This window comes from Tetrao urogallus (assembly GCF_951394365.1).
Source record: "Tetrao urogallus genome assembly, chromosome: 16".
Lineage (NCBI taxonomy): Eukaryota > Metazoa > Chordata > Aves > Galliformes > Phasianidae > Tetrao > Tetrao urogallus.
The window spans coordinates 7,808,142-7,833,541 of NC_136829.1; the positions used below are offsets into that span (position 1 = coordinate 7,808,142).

The 25,400-nt window shown below is 41.1% G+C and overlaps 1 protein-coding gene across 1 annotated transcript in view; it reads left to right on the forward strand.

Annotated features, from left to right (window-relative positions):
• Positions 1 to 15,518: 15,518 nt before the first annotated feature.
• CDH4 (cadherin 4) overlaps positions 15,519 to 25,400 on the forward strand; it is a gene marked incomplete at both ends in the record, with an annotated part of 413,635 nt that continues 403,753 nt past the window's right edge. Inside the window, 2 exons of the mRNA XM_079543473.1 lie at positions 15,519 to 15,587; positions 17,388 to 17,499. Coding sequence (XP_079399599.1) covers positions 15,519 to 15,587; positions 17,388 to 17,499 — 181 coding nt within the window. The remainder of the gene's footprint in view (positions 15,588 to 17,387; positions 17,500 to 25,400) is intronic.

Below are 25,400 nucleotides of genomic sequence, written 5' to 3' on the forward strand. Positions count from 1 at the left end.
TGGCCAGAAGAAATTTTAAAAAAAAAGCAAACTGAGGTTATTATAGAGAAAATTACAGACTTTTACACAATACTGCTCAGTGTTGTTGCCTCTTGTCAAGTAAATGTTTGGATGGCAGTCCTAGAGAAAGCAGAAGGGTTTCATGAGCATTTTATTTACATTAAATGTTTTTTTAGACTCAGATTTTTCAGATTCAAAAGGCTGCAGAAGAGGTTACAATGATAAATTTGTATGTATGTAAAATGATAAATTTGTTTGGAAATGTTTATTAATTATGCCTTCAAACTCCTTGAATTTTCAGCTTGTCACACCTTTCACTATATGACAAAAACATGTTTTAGCATAAAAGCAATTATTTCTTTCTTTCTCAAAAAAACGTTGCCAACTTCAGTGCAAGTGACTGTGTTTCTTTAGGAGCAGAGATTTCAAAGAAATGAAACTACATTTTAAATTGCTGCAGAATGTTTTATTAGCTCATTCCCAGGACTGTCCTGTTGTTACCTGGTGCTGATAGAGAATAGTTAGTCCTTGGCAAGCAGTGCACAACATGGACCTTCAGATCTCAGGAAAAGACACATTAACATGGGAAGTGAAATGTTTCCTAAGCCAGTGTTGATTCATTTGTGGCAGAGTGGCTCTGCGGTTGTTTATGATGCTGTGATTAGCGATGAAGCGAAGAAAATTATACCTCAGTCCAATCACATTGAAGTCTACAAGAACCATTAAATTGGGCTACTGAGCTGGATGATTATTCCTGAAGACCACCAAACTTTCAACAGTACTCTTATTTTAATTCCAAACAATGTGTGGCCAATACTCACTATAATATTCATTGTTAAACAGAAACTATAGAGCCCTCAGTTTCCCTGATTTCTCTCACCATGTACACAGACCACTGACTTTTCTGCTTTTGTTGTTAAATAGCAAGCTCCAAATAAGATTCTCTGTCAGCAAATGTTGGAAGAATTTATTCTTTCAAAGAGCAAATGCCATTTTTAAGTTGCTACAAGGTGTTAGTAGTTTACAAAAGAACGTTTCTGATGCTAAAATTGCCAGTTACGTGTAATAATTCCTTCATTGACTGCCAGACCTGTCATGTTGCAGAAAGGAAGGTCAGTTGAATTGGCTATTAATGGATCTATTCAAAAATAGGCATTTGGGATTTGTTTCCACGCAAAAAAGACAAGCTGCATCAATTTCTGTGTGAACTGGGTAATGTCTTTACTCTTTTTAGCCAATTAATAACCTGTGATCCCCAGAGCAGTAATTTCAGGATTGTGACATTATTTGCTAATTCTTCACTTCTTCATTTGTTAAAGAAAATATTAAAATTGCAGTCAGCCTCAGTAGGACAGACCCATACATCATTGAAAGAACCAGTAATTTATGATGCAGTTGGAGCTCTGCATTAACTTCCCAGGCTGTAATGAAGTTTCATATTGAACAAGTTCAGGAGAGATTTTATGATTAAAAGATCTGGAAATGCTGTTACACGTTTGCATTTCCCTTTAGATTTTCAGCTGGCCTTTTTTATTTTGGGGCACTCCATTAATCAAACCCACATGGGCTTTGTTGGGTCATGCTCATTCCATCCCCTATTTGTACAGGCAGGTAGCAATCAGGTTGAAAAAAGCTTTATTTCACTATTTAAGTCTGGGAATTAGATATAAATACTGCTCTGTTTTTTTGCCAGTTGGTGATGGTGTGGTCTTAATTATGCTTGGGGCATGACTCATGTATCCTGGCACTACCACACTGCTGCAATCATTTGATCATGGAGAAGCTGAGCTGCGAGGGCAGATCTCAGGGTTGTTGGAGCAGAGTGAATGCTTGAACCCAAAGCCTCCTTACTCTCTTTCTTCAGCCTAAGTTGCAGTTCCTGTAAATGTGTAGAAACGTACTGCCTGTTAATGAATTGGTAATTGGTAACGAATGTACTCCAGCAAACATGGGGTTTGAGCACAGGAGTACTTTTTTTGTGTAATAGGGACTTCAGTCCACACAGCCCATTAAACATAAACTGGGGTAAAATTCATTAATACTTCATGCACTTTTAATTGAATAGGACTGTTATTGAGTTTGCTGGTTGCCAACCCCCGTTAATATCCCCATTTCTTGTGTGGAGATCTGTGAAATTGAATCCCTCCTGCAAAATTATACCAAGCCACCTTTCATCCTGCTACTTAGCAAAGACCTTTGGTCCTTGTTTCTCGCCTCTTCTCCTCAGCTATAGCACTTGTCAGCTTGTATTACACAAACTTGTAAATAACAGTAAATGAAAAAGATAATATCCAGGTGGGAGGTCATGGTGTTTTTAGTGTGGACTTTGGATAATCCCCAAATAGAATTGCAGTGTTAAATATATATCTATGTGTGTATATAGATATGCTATGCAAATACATATTTATATTTATACATAAATACATACACGCACATACACACATATATATTAAACTTTATGAACATATACTTTTCCAGTAATATTAAGTTCCAGTCCTGGAATATAGAGCAAGAGTTTTGCTGTATCAACAGTGTTGGTACCAACACGTTGAGAGGGAAGACTAATTTTGGCAGTGGACCTGGCCAGTTCGAATTCTGTGAGAAGTCAAAATACTTAATGAGGAAAGGCATCCTTAAATGAACACTATTTTTCAAGTCAATCCTGCTGTTGAGAATAAGGATTGGAAGTCTGCATGCATTCACAACAAACTTGTAATGCCAAGAAATGAGGTTTTTATCTGAATGGAATGAAATGCAGAGCTTTGAATGGCTAGTTCCCTGCCCTGTTCTCCTCTCTTTGTAAAGGCACTGAAGGTTAAACTGAGCAATCCAATAGGGATTTTTTTTTTTTTTTTTTTTTTTTTTTTGTATAATCGAATTTCTGATGGCTTTAATCCACCTACCAATGGTTTATTGCATAAGAAGCATGTCAGGGACGAGAAAGGAAATGTCTGGAGAGTTCAGCAATACAGAGCCAACAGAATGGTTCCAGATGCTGCGAGCAGGAGCAGGCTTCCAGCTGTTGCAACTGTCACTGCAGAGCAAATACTCTGTCCCCAAGTCCCAAGGAAAATACGGGTGGTGTGACACACCAGACACAGCTGAGATGGATTTTCTGTTGTTCTGGATATTAAACTTTTGTTCTCTTTTAACACTGTAGTGTAAAATAAAAAATACGCGTTTGCAGGAAGTTATCAGTGGGCCTTGCCAGAGATATGTCATCTGATTATGCATGTAGGTAGCATTTAACATAATCTGCCCTGACACTTCCGTAAGACAAGACGAAAATAATATTTTATCACCGTGCAGTAACAGCCCCTAACAAAACTCCAAAGTCTTAATTAGGGATTTCTCTCAGATCCCCGCTTGTCTTATGACCATATAAATGTCTTAATTAGATAATTAATGTAGTCCATACTGCATGATAGTATACTGCGATTTCAGGCCCTTGGCAGTAGGCTCAACAGAAACGTTTCCCTTTCATATCCTAGGGATTCAGCAAAGTAATTTCAGTTAGATGTTCCTCTTATGATATTGATTTTACTTTTTAACTTCTTCATGGTTTCTGTGAGGGAGTGCAATTGTCTCCATTCTCCGTAAAATCAAATAGATGAAATGATATTGGGCTGTTTATGATATTTGGCATAAATGACATTTCATACTTAATTTCATATTTTAATCAGTATTTGTACAATACTGTGGTATGTACTGTGCAGATTAATGTACATCTAAGATGTACACATCCTGAAGTGGGAAAACCCACCTGGTGCTTCAGTATGACTCCAAATCTTTTATCTCTATTTTAATGTATCAGAAAGCTTCTTGCAAATTCAAGCTCTAGCTTTCAAGTTCCTTATCTGTTTCTATCACTGTAGGAATTGCATTTAATTTTTTAAACAATTTTTTAGTGAATAAAACTAGCACTGAGAAGTTAGAATCTTGTTCTCTTAGTAGTATAAAGCCATAGTTTCAGAATTTTCCCTTGGTTATTCTTTGAACACATGTAGTTGTATTTGCCTTTTTCCAAGTAATTACTGAAGATGGAAGGGTCCCCGAAAGCATATTTTTATACTATTAGAACAATAAATGTAATGTCAAAAGCTTTACAAATTAGAAAAATAATGGACTGATACATGTCTAACTTTTTCAGGACTTATTAATATCAACAGCAAGAAGCTGAAAAAATGAATAAAATGTAATAGATTTAGGTAGCAAGAGGACCAGCCTTCAACCAGAGTAGCATTAAATTAAACTTTCGTACAGGAACACAATCTTCTAGCTCCTGAACTTTTGAAGTGGTTTTCAGATAGCATACACAACAATGGCAATTGGATGGGGTACAGCATACATACATTGGACATTAATGTTGGCTACAGCAGTGATTTCAAGTGTAAGTTCCAACAGCATGAAGTTATTCTGAAATTCGGCATCTCCTTAATAGTTAAGGAGCTGTGTAGTTCCTTACGGTTAAAGAACTCCGAGACTGCTTTTGGGATTAGCAGATAGGCAAATACTGGTACAGACTGTAGGACTGAGCTCACTGCCTGGTGTCCTTATGTGCAACTTGAGTCTCTTAAATGAAGAGATTCATAATGTAACTTGAAACTCTTCACAGGTCCAACCAGTAACAAGGTGATCATACACGTGGGAAAGGATTCTAGATTAATTTTCCAGTACAGGCCAGCTAGATAAATAGGACCATTATTTTGGAACATCTGGTTTCATCTATGGGTATCTCCTTTGGGTCAGAGACTGCTGAGTCACCAGGACAAAGCTCCAGAAGCCACAAACAGTTTGGTCACTCCTTGACCTTAACATATTCCGAGTGCTAACTGCATGTAGCAAGATCCAAGACCAAATTTACAGGCAACAGAATATAAAGAAAATTAATATGAGAAAGTCAATAACAATTTCAAACTCAGCTGAGGAATTGAGGTCATCACTAATGAATTTGTAGTACCCATTTAGTGGTATAATGGTAAGACTTCATCAACGTGATGCATTTACTGATTGTGTGATTTATTCTAATCAGAACACCTGAAAAGGATATACGTGAACAGTAAGAAAACCACAAACAGAATTAAGGTGTAAGCATGAAAGCCACAACACAGTGTTAGCCTTAGGAAAATTAATCCTTACACTGACAAAGTATTTTAATAGTCTGCATCATAAGAAAGAGGTTCGTGTTCACATATACCAGTTATATCTTGAGAGGCCTCAGGATAAATGCAGAGATGCTGAGGATCAGCTCTGTAAAAAAAAATCTTACAGTCAAAAACCTTCCACAAAAATTCTAGACCAATATAAATATATTTTTCTCTGAAAGTAGGAAAATGGATATTTAAGACTTGTAAATGAAATTGTTGAAGCAATATTTTGACTAGTTCCATTATTTAAGATTTTTTATTATTATTATTATTTTTTTTTTTTTTTTTTTTTTTGAGACCTCAAGTTTTTCCTTGTTTGGGATAGCTTATTGCTTTAATATGTGAAAAATATAGTGTCAATGGAAAATCGTTTCTAGGATCATCTAACATTTACCTATTGTTGTTCTATGCAAATTCCTGATGTATTTAATATTTTTAGAGGTGCATGGGAAAGAAGTAAATGTCAGAAGAATCACATTGCTTCTGGATATGCAGCTGACCCTGTTTGTGACACTTGAATTTTGAATTTCTCATGCTCTCTCCAGAGGACATTTCGGCCAGCTTCTGTTTCTCATTACACGTTTACTTCTAGCTACTTCTTTTTAGGGTTCAGAAATTATTTCTTAATTTAAATAACTTGCTGAGGTTAATTTGGGTATTGTCATTTCCTCTGAATTTAAAAGAGTTAATTCTTTTGTTCAAACGTGACTTATTTTTCAACTCTTCTACTCTTTTTTTTTTTTTTTTTTCCCAGATGTTCTGGTATAAAACTGATTTACCTGTGATATTTCTTTTTCTCCTGAGAAATTCGCATCTGTCTCTGGCATCTGTCTCTAACTTCATTTAAAAACAGTGGAGGAGGAACATTAATTTTATGGATATATTTGTATCAGTGTATTTCCATCGATAAATCATTTGTTATTTCCAAGAAGAATCTGAAACCTCTACCTATCAATATTTTTCAGCAGCAGAGCTAATGCACAGTGGCTAAAAATAATCTCATGGAGCAAAAATGAAAAATACAGAGGACTCAATGCTGTGAGTTAACACTGTCATCTTCTGCATTGTTTTATCTTTAAAGGGCCGAAGAATGAGCAAAGCCTTGGTTTGTTTCAACAAAATATATAGCAGTAATCAGTTCCTGTACAGTTTTGATATCCTTCCAGCTTAAACCGAGTTCAATCACTTCTCTGGGAAGACAGTGTAAAAACCATAACCCCGCATACAAATGCAGTCCACAGAAAGGGCAAATCCTCTCCCCAGAAGTTCCATCTCCTTTTTAAAGGCATTTGGCTCAGCAGACCAGCTCATGTAGTCAGATATTCATCAGTCTACAGTGTGAGGCATCATTTCAGAGTCCTTAGGTCTGACCAGGTAGGCCCAGCAGCAGATGTGGGGCTGTGCCTGGGACCAGATGAGGTCTTGCAACCTGAGTGGTTGTTCAGTGCTCTGTCCTTTGTTCACATCATTTCTCTGTTTTCTAGAGCAGACCACTCTGCTCTAAAAAAGGATAAAGCTGCTTCACATGTTGAAGTTGAATAAATTGCTCCTTCTATAATGTAGATGGAAATCCCTGTGATTCCCAAACTCAGTCTCTCCATTCTGAGGATGGCATTGTTTTTTTCCACTGATCAGTTCTCACAACGTACTGCAGCATCCATGACTGAGAGGCAGTGTGTATTGTTGCTTGGGGCAAAAGATTGCACGGATGTCAAAATGTCAAAATAGTTCCTCTGTCTGCTGTATTTACACTTCTCTTGGGACTGAGGATAGCCAAATATGCAAGCTTGCGTTCTCCTTCCACATTTACATCCTATTTTTAAATTGCACCTTTTCTGGTGGCTGGGAGGGGTTAAACAGACATGTAGATATATACTCCAGAAGGTGCACAGTCTACTTTTTTTTTGTACTTTGATATAAAGTGGGGCATGTGTTTTAAAAATAAGATGACTAGTTTAGGAGTAATTACAAAAATATTAATTAAAACCAGTTTGTCTCTTCAGTATTACTGGCTGAGTATTTCAGGTTTAAACACCCATGAGCATGGAGAAGACAATACCAATAATTAAAAAGGAACCAAAATAAGCCAGATAAAGCTTTTAAAAATTAGAACTGTTTTCTGTAATCCTCCATTTCAGATGCTGCATGCTGGGGCTCAGTCTTTGGATTTCTTTAATCATCTGGATTGTCCCGTTCTTCCTCCTGGTTTATCCAGTGCCACAGAAGGATTAAACCAGCATAATGGGCACTTTTTAAGTGTCGACATCTTTCTAATCAGCTCGACAGTGCTCTGGTTTATTCCTCCTTGTTAATGTGGGATCATGAAGATGCTGTACTGCATATAGCACCACTTAGTGGCAGAAAGGCTACTTCAAATACTCTGGAAATCTAATCCAAGGAACTTCGTTGTGAGTGAGTAAAAAGAAACCAAAATAAAGCAGTGTGTCCCTTTTCCCCCCTCTCCGACTTTTTACATTCAGAACCTCAGATTTCAAAATGCTGCCAAGTGTCCCTTCAACACAGCTGCACTTTGTCTGTGAGAAAAACAATCACATCTCATTCTGTCCCTTTCCCTCTGTTCCCTGTGTGTGTTCCTGATCTGACTGTGCACACAAAGCTGGACAGGTATCTTTTGCATGTGGCCATGACTGCCATAAATATTAGCTCTCATATGTCTCATATAAACAAAAAAGGGCTATTCTGAACTCCAGTTTGCTTGGTTATGAATACAATGCACAGAATAGAAAATAGGAAAATATCACAAAGAGGATATAATCACGGCATTCAGTAACCAAAGAGTATCAAAACAGTACAGGTAAGTATTTTTCTACTTAGGAGGTTGAGGTCAAAGATGTTTACCTATGGTGCTTGCAAGAATTTCTCTAATATAATGAATGATAACAACATTTGCATGAGCTTTCTAACTTTTGGGATGCAAAGAAAACAAGTTAGTGTTTAGGGATAAAGAAACCCATAGTAACATCAGTGCCTGGAACATTAAAACAGACAGACCCCCACATTTTCAACAAAATGTACTGAATCCTCCCAAAGGATACTGTGCTGTCATATTGCAAACCCTCCTGTGATGAGAAGAGAAGGGATGTGATTGAGACACACAAAGTAAGATCTACTTCTTCTTTCCAATACACATTCTGGACAGGCAGTGGGAGGATACCAACATCAGGCTGAAGTCTAACGATACAACACCTTGTTCTGTAACACAAATTATATTTTGTTGACTGTTTCTTGACAGTACTTTTAGAAATGGCTCTTTTCAAATCATAAATTTGTACATTACGACTATAAGCAAATCAAAAAAACAGTAGTGCTAGAGATGGCAAGTTACATTCATTTCATAAAACTCATCACAAGCTTTTGCTGTTTCTGTCAGAAGCCGTATCAGTTGTCCTATGTCTGATCATGTGCATCAGTTATTCCAATACAGTGTGGAGAAACAATTTTTTCAATCAGTTATGTGTCCAAAATGCATATGCAATCGCACATCTGACTTGTGTGTACAATTACTGGGAATCCATGCATGCATTGGGTAATTTCTCACATAAATGCACTTAATTAGTCATCTGTGCCTGAGTTTTGCTATTTGCATACATACTTATGGCAATTTTGCATGCAAATTAAGCACTTTATATATATATATGTAAAAGTTTGACTCTCATCGTGTTTACTAAACAGAAGCTTATGTTAGGTCTGGACTAAAATAATTGACTTGTCTGACAGTATACAATATAATGCAATATCTTTCATGTAGATTAACATAATGTCTACATCCTGCTGAGGTTTTCACAGTGAGGTTATTACATTTCTATCTCCTAAAAGACTTAAGGATCAGCTGTGTAAATGACCACACTGTTGAACTATCTGGATAGCTGATGTACAGCCTCCCCAGCTCAGCCCATAACTTGTAGCAGGTGGAATTTGTATTGGTTGTTAAAATGTTGCAACAAAAATGTCCCATCTAAATCCTGCACTCCTTCCCAGGCCACAACAAATCTGTTACATGATTGTGCCATTTCCTACTGATGGATTTTCACCATCAGAAGCACTGAAACAATGTCACTTTGTTAACCAGAAGCTGCCTGCAGCTCATAGCAGAGAGTGGTGCAGGAATACCTCCCACAGCAGTTCCCTCTCAGAGGCACCCCAACGGCAAACTCATCCACTTTCTATTGGAGTCAATCTTTGTCTTAAGTCTACGTGATCTTGTACATACGTATTTTTAGTGCCTATACATGTGTGCTAAACAAAGTTCCAGACCTGCTTATGGAACTGGGAGCAGATAGGGTGATAGGAGACCTCAGGATCCATTTGCCAGTGTTAATAAGAAAAACACAAACTACCTCATTTGGTGAATACACGAGCTCAAATAATTAATCTTCAGAGTTCAGATACTTCTAGATGCTGGCAAAGGCAGCAGTTACTCTGCAATCAGAACTCAGAACTGCTCATGTGGGAGCCCCACCAACATCCAGAAATAGCACGTATCAGATGAACAGCTGAGCTCACCTACCAGAGGTACTTATCAAAGTTTTAACCCATGTGAGTCTATTCTTCCTTTATGTGTATGCACGTGGGGAACTCGTAAAATTATTATTATTTGCTCACAGTCAGTCCATATTATTCATTTCATTATGCATGTGTAATTCCTAAATAGTTCCCTTTCTTTTATTGCTAGGCTTTATTCAATTTAGGCATGTAATATTACTGGGGTTGGAACCAGATGATTTTTAAGGTCCCTTCCAATGCGAGCCATTCTACGCTTTTGTGATTGCACGACCAGTAGAAATCTTCCACTTGGTGCTACCCTAATTTATAGATAAATTTGTGATTCAGATGTTCAGATAAATTTCATACACATCTTGAATTTGACTGAAGTTATATAAAGACAAACTATAGATTTATCACCACCTTTTTAAATTGGAAATGTGCTGAATCTCTTTGAGTGTGTGATGTTTTGTCATAAAGCAGTCTCCTACACATCTTTCCCTCTTTCTCCCCTCTTTCTAACTTTTCTCATTTTTGCTGTTCTTCTACCAAAGTCCATAGGCTGTCAAAGCTGTGTCCTGTGAAGTGCTTTGTCTCCCAGGTGGTTTATGACCCAAAATGCTGACAGCTCTAGAAAATGACTATTTTTAAAAAGGTAACTGGCTTTTTCTGTGGAGTTCTGCCTCAGCATTTAGCATGCTCACACGCAATTCAGAGTATCTGCTGGTGTGCTAAAACTGTTGGATGTATTCAGGAGGAGGAAATATTTGGAAGGCATACAAACAAGCTGAGTGCCACAAAAGGCAGAGAGTGCTCAGAATGTAACTTCTCATTAACTTTACCAATCTGCACAGAAAACAACAAACTTTTTTTCTGATTAAGAAGAGTGTGTCACCAAATAAGAAAAGAAAGGCTAATCTGGATCATGTGATTTTGCTAGATAAAAGAATGTTTATTTACAAATATTGCTGCTTGTACCAGAGACCAGAGCGACTTACCTTGAGATCTGGAGTGGAATACATTCCATACATATGAACTTTTTCATGTTAATGGAGTTATGTCCACCAAAAAAAGGGGTGGGGGCTGGAGAGGAGAAGGAGATGGTGAAGTGATGGGAATTATTGCTATAAATAAAAATAACAGAAAAAGCTGCAAGTCTGACAAACTCCTCCTTCTCCTGCAGTCCCTGTGAGGACCTGGGGACACCAAGTTTAATTACATCAATACACATTTGCAATTTTTTTGTGTGCAATGAGTAGAAATTACGGAACCATAGGGCTTTATATGTTAGATTCTGCCTGCTTCCTCTGCTGTCTTGCTGAAGTGTAAGTGGCTGAGAACAATATAAATTCTGCTTGCTTTTCATGCTTGTTTTTTAATACCACTGCTTTAACTTGCAATGATGCAAATCTATTAAGCTTCTCAGTCTACTTTTTCCTTACTCTTTAGTTTTTGCAATGATACAATAAACGAATTTGAGGAAAAAAAAAGTAGCAGAAATTTTACTGTTCTACATAGGTCGATTGTGTTTTACAATACTATACTGAGAATTACATGAGTTTATGATGTATTACCTCATCTATGGTGAAACAGACATCGAATTGGGATTTTAAAATTGATTTTAATATAGCCATTGCTGGCATGCTGCCATCAATGCCTGCAACTCCCCACACTGGGGAGACAACAGCGTGCCTCATAATTGGAGGTCAGACTATAGTAAAGTTGGCCTCCCCTGATTAGTGTAATTAACTGTGCAGGAAGGTTTGGTGTAGGACCTCTGAAGTCACATTTTCCTCGCTGCCATTCACATTACCAACTCAGAAGGAGAAGCAACAAGAGCTGCAATGTCCTGTTGAGTAGATAGTGTAAAAGAAAGAAAGTTGACATTTCTTGGCATTGCACCATGTCTAGTAGGACTGAAAATGTGACTTCAGAAGATCTCCTTAACCAGAAAGATAGCTGCATCTTTCTCACCTTCCATACACAGGCAGCACGTGCAGGAGAGTACAGAATCAGCTTAGACTGATGAATATTCTGTCCTTGTTCTGTGCTTTTTCCTGTGGATTCTTTCTTCAAATCACTTTCTCCTTGGTGACTCATGATTTTGTGTTAAAATTTTGTACTGGAGCCAGATCATAGGAAATCCAGAATCTTGAACTGTGTCCAACTGTTCGTGTAGCTCCACTGATCTGGCTGTTTCTTTGAAGAATTGTGTAAGTGTACCAAAGTCTGGCTTTTACTGTTACTTATTTTCACACTGTGGTCATGCTCTTCCTACTCAGGAGCTTCTTTGTTTCCAGTGTAGGCTTCTGTCTAGATCTGGCAGGTCTACCCTTCTCGGACAAGTAATTTCTCCATAGCTTTGTCTTTTTTTAATGTTGCTCTTCAGTTTCCTCCTGTTCCATCTGCCCTGTACATCCCAAAAAGATCCCAAATGTGGAGTAAATCGGAAGGCATTTCTCATTCTCTTGGGTTTTGAACTGCTTATGCAAATTCATAATTTGATGTTATTATCAAGCCAGAAGAATCATTGTTTCTCAATGTCTGTATACACGCATTCCTTTGTTATTCCTTTTGACATAAAACCAAAATTAGTAATAATGACTCTGATTCATCAGTTCAAAAGCTATCTCCTACTTCATAAACAAAAAAATGATTAAATAATGCAGACAAAACTTCACTTTTGGGCTTCACATAGTATTAGTTTCTTTTTTCCTTGTTTTTCGGATTTTTAAATCAAAACATTTATTTTCTGTAGTGTCTATGCCATAACTATTTAATTGAATCCAGTGTAACATGTATGTATCAGAGAACTAATCAGGATAAACCAGCAGGAATATTTCCCAGATAAGGAATTGAATTCAGACATCAGCCCCAAGCTAGGAAGGGAAAAGTCTCTTGAGACTTTGTTTTCTCACTTCTTGTCCATTTAATTTGTTATTCCCATGCTTTCATGTACTTGATGGCTGCTTGACAATTTTATTGTGTGTTGTACTGTCCCTCAGTGATCACACCTCCCTCTCTCTTACTCTCCCCATGAAAACACAGCTCACATCTGATACTCATCTCCTCTAGCAACAGTTCTATTGTCCCCTTGATATGTACGTGTAACTCCCAGTGCTGTCAATAGGAATTACATATGTGCATCAAGGAGAGCAAATTCCCTCGTGTACTCTGTTCACCTCATTATCTTAGCACAGTCAGTTCTGTAGATGTCTCATCTATGAGCCTTTTTATTCTCTTGAGCGTTGTGTAGTGTAGCAAGTTGGCTCTGAGGATCAGCAGTTCTGCTCTTGAGGTGTTTAGCAAGTTGATTTAATGTGCATGTAGAGTTTCTTAAATGTCTACATCCAGCCAAACCCACATATCGTAGTGTTCATATGTGAGATGGCGGAGCTTTCCATTTCCTTTTTATGCATGAATATCAACTCATAACCAGTCTCTCAACAGACACAAAGTGAAGTACAACTCTGAAGCTAACCTTCCCAGCTAACACATGTTCAGTCCCAGCTCAGACCTCTTACACTTGAATGCAATAATTCGTGAAAGTTCAGTCACTGCAAAAATGTAAATGGCAGATTTTAGTTCTCTTTAAAGTCCTGAAGGATGGCATTTTACGAACACTTCACGTTAATTGCTTCTAAACAAGGGGATGGCTGAAGTAGTAGCTAATCTGTCAGCCAAGTTTCAACTCTTTCCAAAACGTGGTCGTTGTCAAGGGTTGAGGGAAGATGGCAGAGTGGAAACTTCCGTACCTCAAAGCCAGTGATTTCCACTGACTGAAGAAGGGGTCTGTATTCTCCTTTTCAGATTATCTGATCCTTCTGGAAATTCCTTACTTTGGGGAGCTACCTGGTGTCTCATATAGCTTAGTGTTAATGGAAATGTAACTGGGAAATAATTCACTGCATTTCCAATCATTCCATAAGCACAGAATCAGTAACCACAGCTTAGAAAAGAGGGATGGCAAACTAGTTTGGGAAAAAAAAATCCCTTTGCCATCAGATTAGAAATCCACTGTAAACATGTCGAAGAATTCTATCTTTTTTTCACTACTGCTCTGCCTTTTCTTCACAATCTGTTGTGGTGTCAGACTTATTTTGACAATACTTGTAGAACTTGTCATATTAACAAAGTTATCAAAGAGAGTGAACACATGCATAGCAACGGCTGCAGTCCAGCAAGAGTCAGAATTGCTGGCCATAGGTTTGCAGAAGGAAATATTCATGCTTGGGTTGCACAGATCCAAAACATCCCCAGAAGTCTCCAGAGTAGTTCTATTCACGTAACAGCAGCAGCTGCCCTTCAGCCTGGAACGATCTACTGCAAACTTTGGAATTTAGGATAAAAATAAAAGGAGCAAATTTAGATTATACGTATATATATGTAAAGATATATTTTTTCTATCATAGTGACACCTGATTGTTTTTTGCTTTAGTTCAGATGCTCCATAAAAAGGGGGTATACACTAAATTCAAGGCAATGATGGGATTTATTCAGTGTTATATAACACGCTCAGAAATACTTGTTTAAAAACAAAATAAACCCTATAATCCACCAAGGCTGTAAATTGGTGGGGTAGGAACAATCTTTTCATTATATGTGCCTACAGAGCTCAGTACAATGAGGTCTCAGTTCGTCGTTAACATCTCTAGGTGTTAACACAATGCCATTAAATCTACTCAATAGCAAAAGATGCAGTCAGTGGATTTATGTGTCTCATTCCTTAGAAAACGTGCGAATCCAACAGAATAGTTTAATGGCTAGATTTTTCTGCCGCAATGTCTGATTTTGCACGTACATTAGATAGTATGCATCTATTTATGCAAATCGCTGTTGGATTTATATGCACAAAATATACATGCCTGAGAACGCTTATTTGTGGAGTCGAGCCGCATTCAGAAAGGGAAAAGATTGCATTCGGATGCCAGGTTCAGGCTGGATGGGAAGAACTAGAGCCAAACTTAGCACTGGAAATTGCAGCTTTCTGCTCTCAGAGCATCGCACAGCACCAAGGACTGGCTGTTGTGTTCTGGGCCTGTTTGATTCTTATAGCAGGAAACCTCCCATTTAGTAGTGTTAGCCGTGCCCTCTGCTGATGTGCACGGGACCAGGCCTGACTCACGGGCTCTGTGCACACCGCACATTCAAACTGCTGAGGAGCCTGTTCATTTTTCTGCCTTTCACTTTTTTTTTTTAAACCCTGATCTGGATGAACCTCTGATAGACGGGTTCTCCCTGCAGATGTGCTGCTCTGCCATGCTTCTTTCCCCCACTCACAGCTCAGGTTTTCCTCACAGAACATCCCAACCTTTCCTAGTCACACTTTTCCTTAGGGATCTGTGAGATTTTCACCTGGACGTGTCGCCTTTTGCCCCAGTGGCTGTGTCATTCCCCCGAGAACTATGCTTTTCCACTGGATACGTGACTTTTTCTACTGCCTTACACTACTTTTTCCTCAGTGGATTCATCTTTTGGCAACTTTCCCCCTCACTAAGCACATCCTTTCCTTGAACGTGCTGATTTTTTCACCTCACTGCGCTAATTTTTCTGTCAGCTCCCCCTGTCCCCTCCACGCGCAGTCAGCCTCCGTTCCCCCACCCTCCCCTCGGCCCCGCGCGGCGGCGGGGCGGTGCTGTCCCTTTAAGGCGGCGCGTGCCCGCGCGCCGCGGGGCGAGGGGGCGGGGTTTGTTGGCGGCGGCGCGCGGCGGGCGCTTCACCTGCAGCCCAGAGCGGGCACCGAGAAGCGGCGGCGAGGTGCGAGAGTGTGCGCGGTTGTTGCCGCTGTCCCCGCGCAGCGCGGCCGGAGCACGGCACGGGGCGGCCGAGCGCACCGCCACGGCCCGGCGGGCGGGCGCCGCCGGGGCGATGAGGACCGGCTCGCGGCTGCTGCTGCTGCTGCTGGTGCTGCTCCTGCTCGTCTGGGGCTCGGCGGCGGTAAGTGGGGCGGCACCGGCGGGCGGGTGGGGGCAGCAGCCCGGCGCCCCGCTGTGCTGCCTCCGCTCCCCGACAGCCTCGGCAACTTCGGGTGTGGGAGCGGAGCCGCAGCTTTCTGCGGCTTTTCCCGTTTCTCCTTTTCTTGCGATTACTATTAATTATTATTCGCTTTAAATCCAATGTCTTGGTGGTGCCGTTAAAACTCGTCCCCCGGCCCCCATTCCCCATACGCACCGCCGGGCAAACTTCGGCTTCGCGGCGCGTCCCGGCGGCACCGTCGCCCAGCCGCCCCGTTTCGCCGGCTCCAACTTTTATTCCGTCCGCCCGCAACCATCCCGAGGGGCCGAGCCGTGCTGGGGGCTGACGGGCTGAAAAAGTTGACTGCTTTTTCCTTTATTTCTTTTCCCCCCCCCTTCGGCCAAAGCGCTACCCGCAGCGCACCGCCAGTGCCCGCGCGTGGCCGCAGCGCTCGGTGCTGCGCGGAGCTCCCTCTGGCTCTGCTGCTCGCTCTCCGCCCGCGTGCCGCGGTGCCGCGCGGGGCTGTCCCACGTCTGAGCCGCTGTGCTCGCGTGTAGCACGAGAGCGGCTGTAGTAATGGGGCGATTTCGGATTGGAAGCCTGTTATCTTCAGCCATCCCCTTTGAAATGTTTCCTAATTGCAATATCTTGCCAGCGCCGGGCAGAGCTCGCGGTGCCGCGGCTTTCTGGATCTTCCCGTGCGGTCGCTGCCATCCGTTTCCCGAGCTGGGGTTCTCGCGGAGTCCGCTGCCTTGCGTTCTGCAACGAACGGACTCTTCCCTCTGTCTGTAATGCGGCACTGCTCGCGGGTGTTGAGGGGAAGCGCAGAGCCAGGTGTGTGCCCGGAGTCGCTCTTTCCCGGGCAAGTGATGCTCCGGTCCTATAGCTGTACCGCTGCTGGACCCGGGCTCAGCCGCGCCGCAGCTAGCTCAGGAGCAGCAGAAATAAAATTCCTTGTCACCAACACTTGCTTATGCGTCGATCACCGGGCAGTCGCTGCGTGCAAATAGCCAGTTCACGTGCCTTCAACGAAAGGGCGTTGGGACTTTCTGCTCTGGGACGGCGCGTTCCGTCCCTACGGCTGCACTGATTTGCCCTCATAGCAAGGAGCGCTTCTTGCAGGACAATACGAAGTTGGGACGGAGCAGCTGAGCACTGAGCCGGGTGCTGCTCCTGGGTGCCTGCAGGTTGCATGCGGGCTGCGCTATTAGATGGCACTGTTACATTTCTGTTGGCCATCCCTCCACCTCCCCTGTAGCTGGGGCACGGGCTGAGCCTGGAGGCAGCAGCCGCGAGGCTGGTGCAGGAAAGGGGGGGGGGGGGGGATAGGCGGGGGGTTGTCGTGGGCTGCAAGCTCCTGGGGCAGCCACAAGCTTTGGGGGTCCGTCTCCCATCCTGGGGCTCGCCCTGGTACTCTACAACAAGACTCAGTGATCTGGATGTTGCAACATTGGGCCTTTGCGTGGCTTCAGGGTGAGCACTGCTCGCTTGATGAATTGCTGCTCTTTGTTTCCTTCCCTTCTTCTAACTGTGCCCAGTATACAGCCTTCCTACAAACAATGCTTTCTGTTGTAGTCAGGCAACTTGTTTCTGGCCCATTTTATTTTTGCAGCTACAGTATGGATCCATGCCAACAGACAGGCACTTTAGCATAGATAGTTTCTACTTGCACGCTGCTTTACTGTCTGGGTTTGCCTGTGCTAAGCACTTCATCATTGCGTGCAGAGCGTTGTACCAAACCTCAAAAGTCATGGTGTGTGTTTTACTTCTTTGGTTTTGCAGGCACTCAATGGGGATCTTACAGTTAGACCCACATGCAAGCCTGGCTTTTCAGAAGAAGACTACACAGTGTTCGTTTCCCAGAATATTGTGGAAGGCCAGAAGCTACTCAAAGGTAAGTGGAATAAAATGCATTAATAGGCGCTGCAATAACTGTACTTGGGGAGGTGAAAGGAGACTTACAGATGCTGGTTGTGATGGTGAAATTGTCTGCAGAATTATGTTTGTAGGAGGATGAAACACTAAGTGGTTTATGTGAGCGCGGTTTTGAATACAGATGAATCACTCCAAGTTCACGTGCTGTCTGCTTCAGGTGCATCGCTCGCCTGTGCTACGCGAGGTCAGCACTTTGCTTTTAAGTCTCCCACTCCCACCCTGTCTGAAGGGATTCAACATTTGATATTTTAGAAGGTATTTTTATGTATGAAATTCAGAGATCCTTAAATTATCTGTGCTTTGAAATGCATGATAAAGCAGACGTTGTTGTTGGAAATGTGGTAAACAAGCCTACAGACATTCTGTTCACAAATGTGGCATTCATTTTCATTACTGCCCCACTGACAACACGAAAACACAGGCAGAAAGAAACTACCAATTAGCTTTATAGTAATTGGAGGATTATAACCACTTTTGTGATTGTAAACTCTGAGACATCTTCGTAATCCAAATAACAATAGATTTTCCTGGGTATTGATCTGTCTTCCTTTCAAGTTAAAAATAATTAAACTTCGTATTTGCATGATGCAGAAAATCGTTGTTTTTCTTGAAGATCAAAATCCCATCCCTCTCCCCAGCCCCCTTCTTAAGTTTAATCGCCAGCCACTAGTGGATGCTACAGCAGTTCTGAAAACACAGCATGCTGTAGGAATGGAGAGCACAACAGGTTCCGCTACCCTGCAAGAGGGAATGCAAACCCTTTGCTACTTTCTCCTGAGTGCATTTACTCTCACGCACACTCCTCTGCCAGAAAGCTGGCGTTTCTGTCTTCCTGCACAGCCACCACCTGCTCTGTTACTTTGATTTCTAGGGAGATGGAGAGCTGTATTCTTTCTGGCTTCAGTGGAATCCAGGGCTGAATGTTTTCTCTCCACATGAGTTGGCAATCTGTTTTGTTTCTAAGCCTGACTGTCTTTGTTTTGCTGTTCAGGAATTCTCTTGACTGGCCTGGCATCAGCTGGAAGATGCTGGGGAATTTATTTGTTGTTTGAAAGATAGCCAGCTAGAGGGCTGGACACAGACAAACTCGAGAGTAAAACAGAGCAGTAAATATTAGAGGTGTAGTACCAAGTGTTTTCATGTTTAGTAGCAATTTTTCCAAAACTAGAGGTTGCAAGGTCTTCCAAACCAGTCTGTGAACTGAGTACTTTCACACTTCCTAGCTTTGGAAGTCATCAGATATGCAGTGTCCTCCAAAGACTGGAAGATCACGTTGTTAATACACTTGCTTGGAGGACTATTTTTTTTTGTGTGTGTAGTTGATATGTTGCAGTGCGCATTCGTGTAGGTGGGCGCAGGTCTGTTCAGCAATGAATGAAGGCAGCAGAGTGGCTGTCATTTCATTTTTGGTTGCAAGTGACCGCCTTTAAATGTGGAATTATATTTAGGCTGTCAAGTTGATTTGAATGGAAAAAAAATGTATTTAATGAACATTAATTTCATCCCTAGGGTCCAGTTGTAGTTTTACGTTCATTGTGGTGAAACTGCTGCTCATTTAGGGTCGAACTGCCCCCCAGATGTCATACTGCTGTAAGATTTGTGTCTTGGTACATTGTCCCTGGTGACGTGATTTGTAGCAATTTTGTCAACTGAAGGAGAAAGGGGGGGGGGGGGGGGGGGGGTGGAAATAAGTGCAAGTGCTGTGTTTGCTAATAAGTGAGCTATCATCTTTCCACCTTCTAATCAGCAGCCAAATACATGCTGCTGTTTATCAGAGCAAACTAATATATTTAATTAACTTGTGGGATAATGGGGGAGGAAATAAAATCCCTTTTTTGTGCTTGTGTTGTTCTTTATATTTTAGCATGTAAAATTGGTAGTTTTCCAGTTCAGATTTAATTTTACTTCCTAACACTTGATATGTCTGAGGCATAAAATGTTTATCTCGTTCTTCCATCTGGGTGAAGTATTGTACAATAGATCAGACCAAAAATGGGTTCAGATTGCTTACATTAACATGTTTGATAGATTGACATATGTACTGTTTCACACCATCTTACCACGCAAAGCTTTGCTGCCAGCTACCACCATCTTATTCATCAGCATTCAGCAATTCATCTTTGGGCCAAGTGGGGCTGTTTGCACTGAAAAATACAAAGCAGGTAGGCATTCACCTGATGGTCATTTCACAGGTTTGGGGGAAAGGGGTTTATATACTTTAAATGGCTCTCAGGGGCTTCCCTGACCAAATCCCAAATCTGTGTGCTGTGTAAGAACCATTCCCTCCCTGGGAAAGAGAGGGGGGACAGTTTGTGGTGCCTGAGGATGGCTTCAACCTTGGCCAAATCATCATTTGGGCAGATGTGATGCAGGTGGTCAGCCTCAGGTGTTGAGAAGTACAGCTGCTGGGTGGTTGAGGATAAGCTCTAGTCCTAGGACTGGTTTCCCTTTTAAGCTTGCTGCATTGTAGCAGCATGGTGAGTGTATCTAAGTAAGTGCCTAAAGTATTCTAGGTTTGAATTGAGTTAAACAGGTCATGGCTGCTTATAATTGACTTATTCCAATGGAAATAGCTTAGTCCTAATTTGACAACAAGAGCTTTTACAGAGTCATTGTTTTATTATAAGTATGCCATAAGCTATTAACTACTATGTTGTGGTTCATCTTATTTGCCTGAGTCAGCTCTTTAACATCCTCAAAACATACAGATTCTAGCAGGAGCTATTTGTTACACAGTAATTAACTTGTTTATGATAAATGGATGGGAGAAATGTCACGGCATTTTGTTTTATGTATAAATGAAAAGCATTTGCATTCTAAAAATTTCATCTTAATTAGACTTAAAATAGTTTTCCCCAGTAGGGCCACAAATACCACATACTACACATCGCTGCTGAACGCTGTATCCCAATGATGGGGTATTAGCTGAGTTAATTCATGGAGCCTGCACCTTCCACAGAAATGCCATCCTTGCATCTCCTAAATTAGCTAGTGGAGTAAAATCTATTTATTTTTGTTTTTGTTTGGAAGATAATAAACTGAGTGTGATCATTGATGCATGATAATATTTAGGACGGTTGGTTGTTTTCTTCCTTACCCTTAGGGGAAAAAAAAAATCAAAAACATCTCAAAGCTGCTCTATGACAGAAAACAATTACAACTCAGGTGTCTTTCTCCTCTTTGTTTTTTCCTCTTTGTTTTTCATTATTAACATGAAGTTGAAGTGGTGAGAACATCACTCCCTAGAGGTGGGGAGCACTGACATGATGTGCTGCACTGAGAGAGCTTGGGACTGACTCTGGGATCTGTCTCAGAGCTGAGGCTCAGGTGACCTTGTAGGGAAAGAGCCATGAGGAGCAGGGTGCTGAAGATAGTATGCAGGATGGTTGTACAAGGCAGGCTGATGCTCCAGACACTGACTGTTTGTCTAAGATCTTTGAAGACTCCAAAAATGACATCTTTAACAATGAGAAGTTTGAATTTTATTGGTGAAAACATGGCAACTGGCAGTGGGTGTTAATGGCATTGTCTTTTCCAGCCCAGTGCCATCGTGGTTAACCCTGGTCACCTCCCAGAGATGCAGCTAATCCCTATTACTGGTGTGTGTCTCGTAGCCTTCCATAGAGCCAAGAGACAGTGTAAGCAGTGAAGGCACACAGCCCTTTCTTGCTGTTTTTTTTTTTCCCTTTGCTTCTCTTCATCTACAGTGATTCATGATTCTGTTGCCCATCTGAAATAGTGCCTGTACCAATGTAGCAGGATAACTCTGCTTGTGTGGGCAGCTGCGTTTGGGTAGGAGCGTGTGGAAGCACAGTTTGTTTCCGTGCAGCAGTCCGAATGAGCTGCGCCAGCTTGTGCTGCTTTCAGCATGTGTGTGAAAGCAAAGGTAGCCATACTCCAGGCAAACTATGGTTTTCGCTATTACGCTTCTTGTTTACAAACAAGTAAAACATGTAAACTTTACTGAAATAGCTGTCTTTTCTTTTTTTTTTTTTCCTTTTTTTTTTCCCAAATGTATTCTACAAGGAACCACCTCACTGCTAGTCTTAAAAGAAGGATGTTCTTTGTGGCTGAAGCCTTTTGTTCTCCCCTCAAAAGCTTCAGAAACTCCTCTGTTCAGCCCTTGCCACCTCTAACAGTTGGACTTAGGAAGGCTGTGAGAGTTTAGAAAACAAGAAGGGATAGAGCAAACACCCTGGTCTTCCTATGGCAGCGTGCAAACAAATATGCAATTGAAATACAAATAATGGGAGGTGGTGGAAGCTGAACAAACCTTTGCAAGCTGTGTTTGAAGCTGGTTGCTAGTAATTCTCATGGCAATAACTAGGGATACGTCCTGTACCTGCTTTTGTACTGCATTCCTGTGGTTCAGACAATGCAGGAAACTGAATGTGTCCTGTGGATTGTGTTAAGGCAGGGTAGCGGCAGCTCTGCTTGAAAAAAGCCACAAAATACTGCTGCATATGTGATGTTTGACCCTGGCAGAAAGACTGATTCTGGTAACGCTTCTAGGAGAAACACTGGTGGTTTTGCTAAGCACCTACAGTAACAGATAACCTAGCAAGTGCCCAGGGATCTACTGGGGGTATTGACATGGAACGTGTACCTGCAGTATGTGAATTGGCTAAAGGGGATGCAATCCCCATTATGTGTGTGGTTTCCCACTTCTCTTGTGAGTAGAATCCAAAGAATCCATAGGTACCTGCCTGGTATTAATTCCATATTCTGAGCACCCTCTGGGCTGTCTGGGCGTTCTTAGGAAGCAAGAATCACGAGGGATGCTTTGTTCATTCTGGGGTTCTGCCAGGCTTCAGTAGGGTTGCCCAGCGTGCTGCAGCAAGGCGTCCACGCTGCAACCTGCTGACAGACCCAGTGGCTTCTACAAGCTGCTCAGGGCTCGAAAGGAGCCTTTCCCTTCCTGCTTTTATTATTTTCTGGTCTGTGATTCTGCATGAAAAGCAACTACTGAAGTTATCATACAGATAATTAGCTTCACAGTTCCATAATAAAATCTGAAAGTAGGGAATCCAGATCTCTACTCGTAACCTTTTTTCATTCCTTGGAGTAAATAGAGGCTGAGAGGCATCAGCTCTCTGCATTAGGTTTGTGCATGCTCGTGTGAAGCTGTTTCTCAGCAAACTCTTCTCACATTCCACAACTTCTTCCAAACTCAGTTCTTGTTGAAGATCAAACTCACCATTTTAGTCGTGAGCTGAGCCCCCATAGATTGGGGTAACTGCTGATACATATTCATTTTCAACTTTGTTCTTCATATCTAACTTCTGGCACAGAAGTTTGATGTTGAAGTTGACGTTTTTATCTAATAAAATGCCAGTTAATGAGACCAGAGTAGTCAATAGCACTCTGTAGAGTTAATCCCCTTACACTGTTTAATAACTGTATATATTGCTTTCTAGTTCAGAGCTTTGAACCAAATTCCTCAAACCCAAGTAAAATTACTTCTTTCTGCATTCTGGGAAAGCAACTGATTTTTATCTGAATAAATCTGCTTCTCCAAAAACAGACTCGAGCTTCTCTTCGAGCTTCTCTTCTTCTTTTTTTCCTTTTTTTCCTTTTAAGTGGGGGAAAAATTTTGTCTCTTGGAAAATGAAGATGCTTCAAATTGGGCACTCTGAACAAGTAAACATATAGATATTAAGGAATAAAAAGAAACCATTTCTAATGAATAATTCCTTTTTTTCTTAGGGTGTTAGGAAGTAAGCCATGCCTGGATCAGTGTAAATGTGTTGCTTATTGTGAAATATCTGTTGTCTTGAAGTCTAAACCAATAAAGCGAGGTCTGTTAAGGTTAGAAAATGTTAATTTCAGAGTCACTTCTGTGTTTGGAAACTGCTTGCTGCTGACAGAGCTCATGAGCTCTGATCTCACTGAGCAGATGCTGAAAGCATTTTGGAAGTTCTGCTTTTCACATGTGGTAAATGAAAATTATTTATTCCAGCAGTGAAATATTGCTTTATTTTCACTGACCTAATGCCAATTCTCATAGCCTAATTGCATTGATATTCATGTGTAAGCCTCCCTCCTCCTTAATTTTCTCTTGGAAAACGAGCATAATATTTTTCAGGAGATACCTTATTTCATTGCTGACTGAGGATTGTGAAGTGCTTAGTTCTGCAGTCCACAGAATGCTGTCGTGATTTAGATTGTACTTAAAAGTCTCATTTAAAGAGTAAGAAGAGATTCAAAGTACAGAAGATATGATTTAATTAGAAATCTTTTTTTTTTTTTTTTTTCCATATAATAGAATGAATTTGGGTAACGTAGGGAAAGAAGGCTGTTTCTCTTCCATTTAGGGGTAGAAATTTATTCAGAATTAATTCAATTCCTGTGGAAGTGAACAGAACAAAATGCCCTGCTTTGTGCATCTGTGTAAATGTAGTGGTAGGAACAAAGATGAGAAGGCGGTGATTGAAAAGCAATGGTCACTATTTGTGTTGTGAGACTCCAGGTTTGGAATAGTTTGACAAGGAAACTAAGAGCAGCCTTTAACAGGGACTCCAGTCTCGATTTCTCCGACAGCCTGTTCCTGAATGCTCCTGAATACTGCAATGGGAATTCATGCTGGATGGATGGACTCAATCCATACCTATTTTTAGTGTGCATAAACCTTTTGTGCACTATTTGAAGGATTTGAAGAGCATTTTATTTCATGTTCAATTTTCCTGTTGGTGCTTAAATGACCCCCTCCAAGTTTTTGCTTTTTGAGACTCTGTGATTAGAAATGCCATTGGCCTTTGGTGCCATCAGATGTTACTGCCCAGAAAACAGTAATATTTTGGTGCTTTGTTTAAAAATATTTTTTTAGCATTTCTGAAAGGAGAGGCTGAGAGATCTGGGGCTGTTTATCCTGCAGAAGTCTCAGGGAGATGTTAGCATTACATGTAAATGCTTCATCGTATGATGGGGCTGGGCAGCACTCAGACATGCATGGAGAAAGGGCAAAAGGAAATAGGCACAAACAGAAGTGAAAGAAATTCTATTTATCAGTGTGAAATAGCTTCTTTGGTGGTTGTCAAACATGGAGCTGGCTGCTTGGGGGGGGGGGGGTGGGGAGGGGGGTTGTAGAGTCATCTCCGAGCCTGGAGACGCTCAGAGCCCCATGGGCTTCATTCTGTGAGTGGTGATTGTATGAAAAATTAGTGATGAACAGAGATTTTCTGCAAGTGGAGATCAAATAACTTTAAATAAAAACATGGCAACAGTCTGCCCCAAAAAAAAAAAAAAAAAAAAAAAAAAAAAAATCCTTATAGGGAAATGGTATTTCTGTAACTTCTTGGAAGCATAACTTCTAAAGAGACTATAATTGAAACACCAGGGACCACTATTCTGCTGTTTGCTTCCATTAATGTCCAGACTTAACTCAGGCACGGTTTGTCTCCCGGCATAAGGAAATGTTACACTTAAATTCAAAAAGCTCTTGATTTCCTCTTTATTTTTAGTATAATAAATGTGGAACATATGGAGTTTCTGTTTTCCCAAAATATTTGTCATTAGTACTGGCTGCCTCACTTCTTTCAGCAGAATCTTCCCCAAGTGAGTTTTCCTGCAACATAAAAAAAAAAAAAATAAAAAAAAATAGTTGAGTAGAACAAGATTTCTTTTTGCCACAGGCTTTGTGATTCTTCTTGCTTACATTCATTGTTGCTAATTTATTTATTAATTTTGAATTGTAATTGCACAGAGGGAGAGAGGAGCAGCAAATGTTCTGGCATATGGGCTGCCCTGTCATTGCAGGAGATTTGCAGTCGCTCTTGCTGCCCTGTGCCTTATGACCCCAGGCTCCAGACTCTCCGCCAGCCTGTTTAGATTCCTGCTTTCTGCTCCCTTCCAATAGAAAAT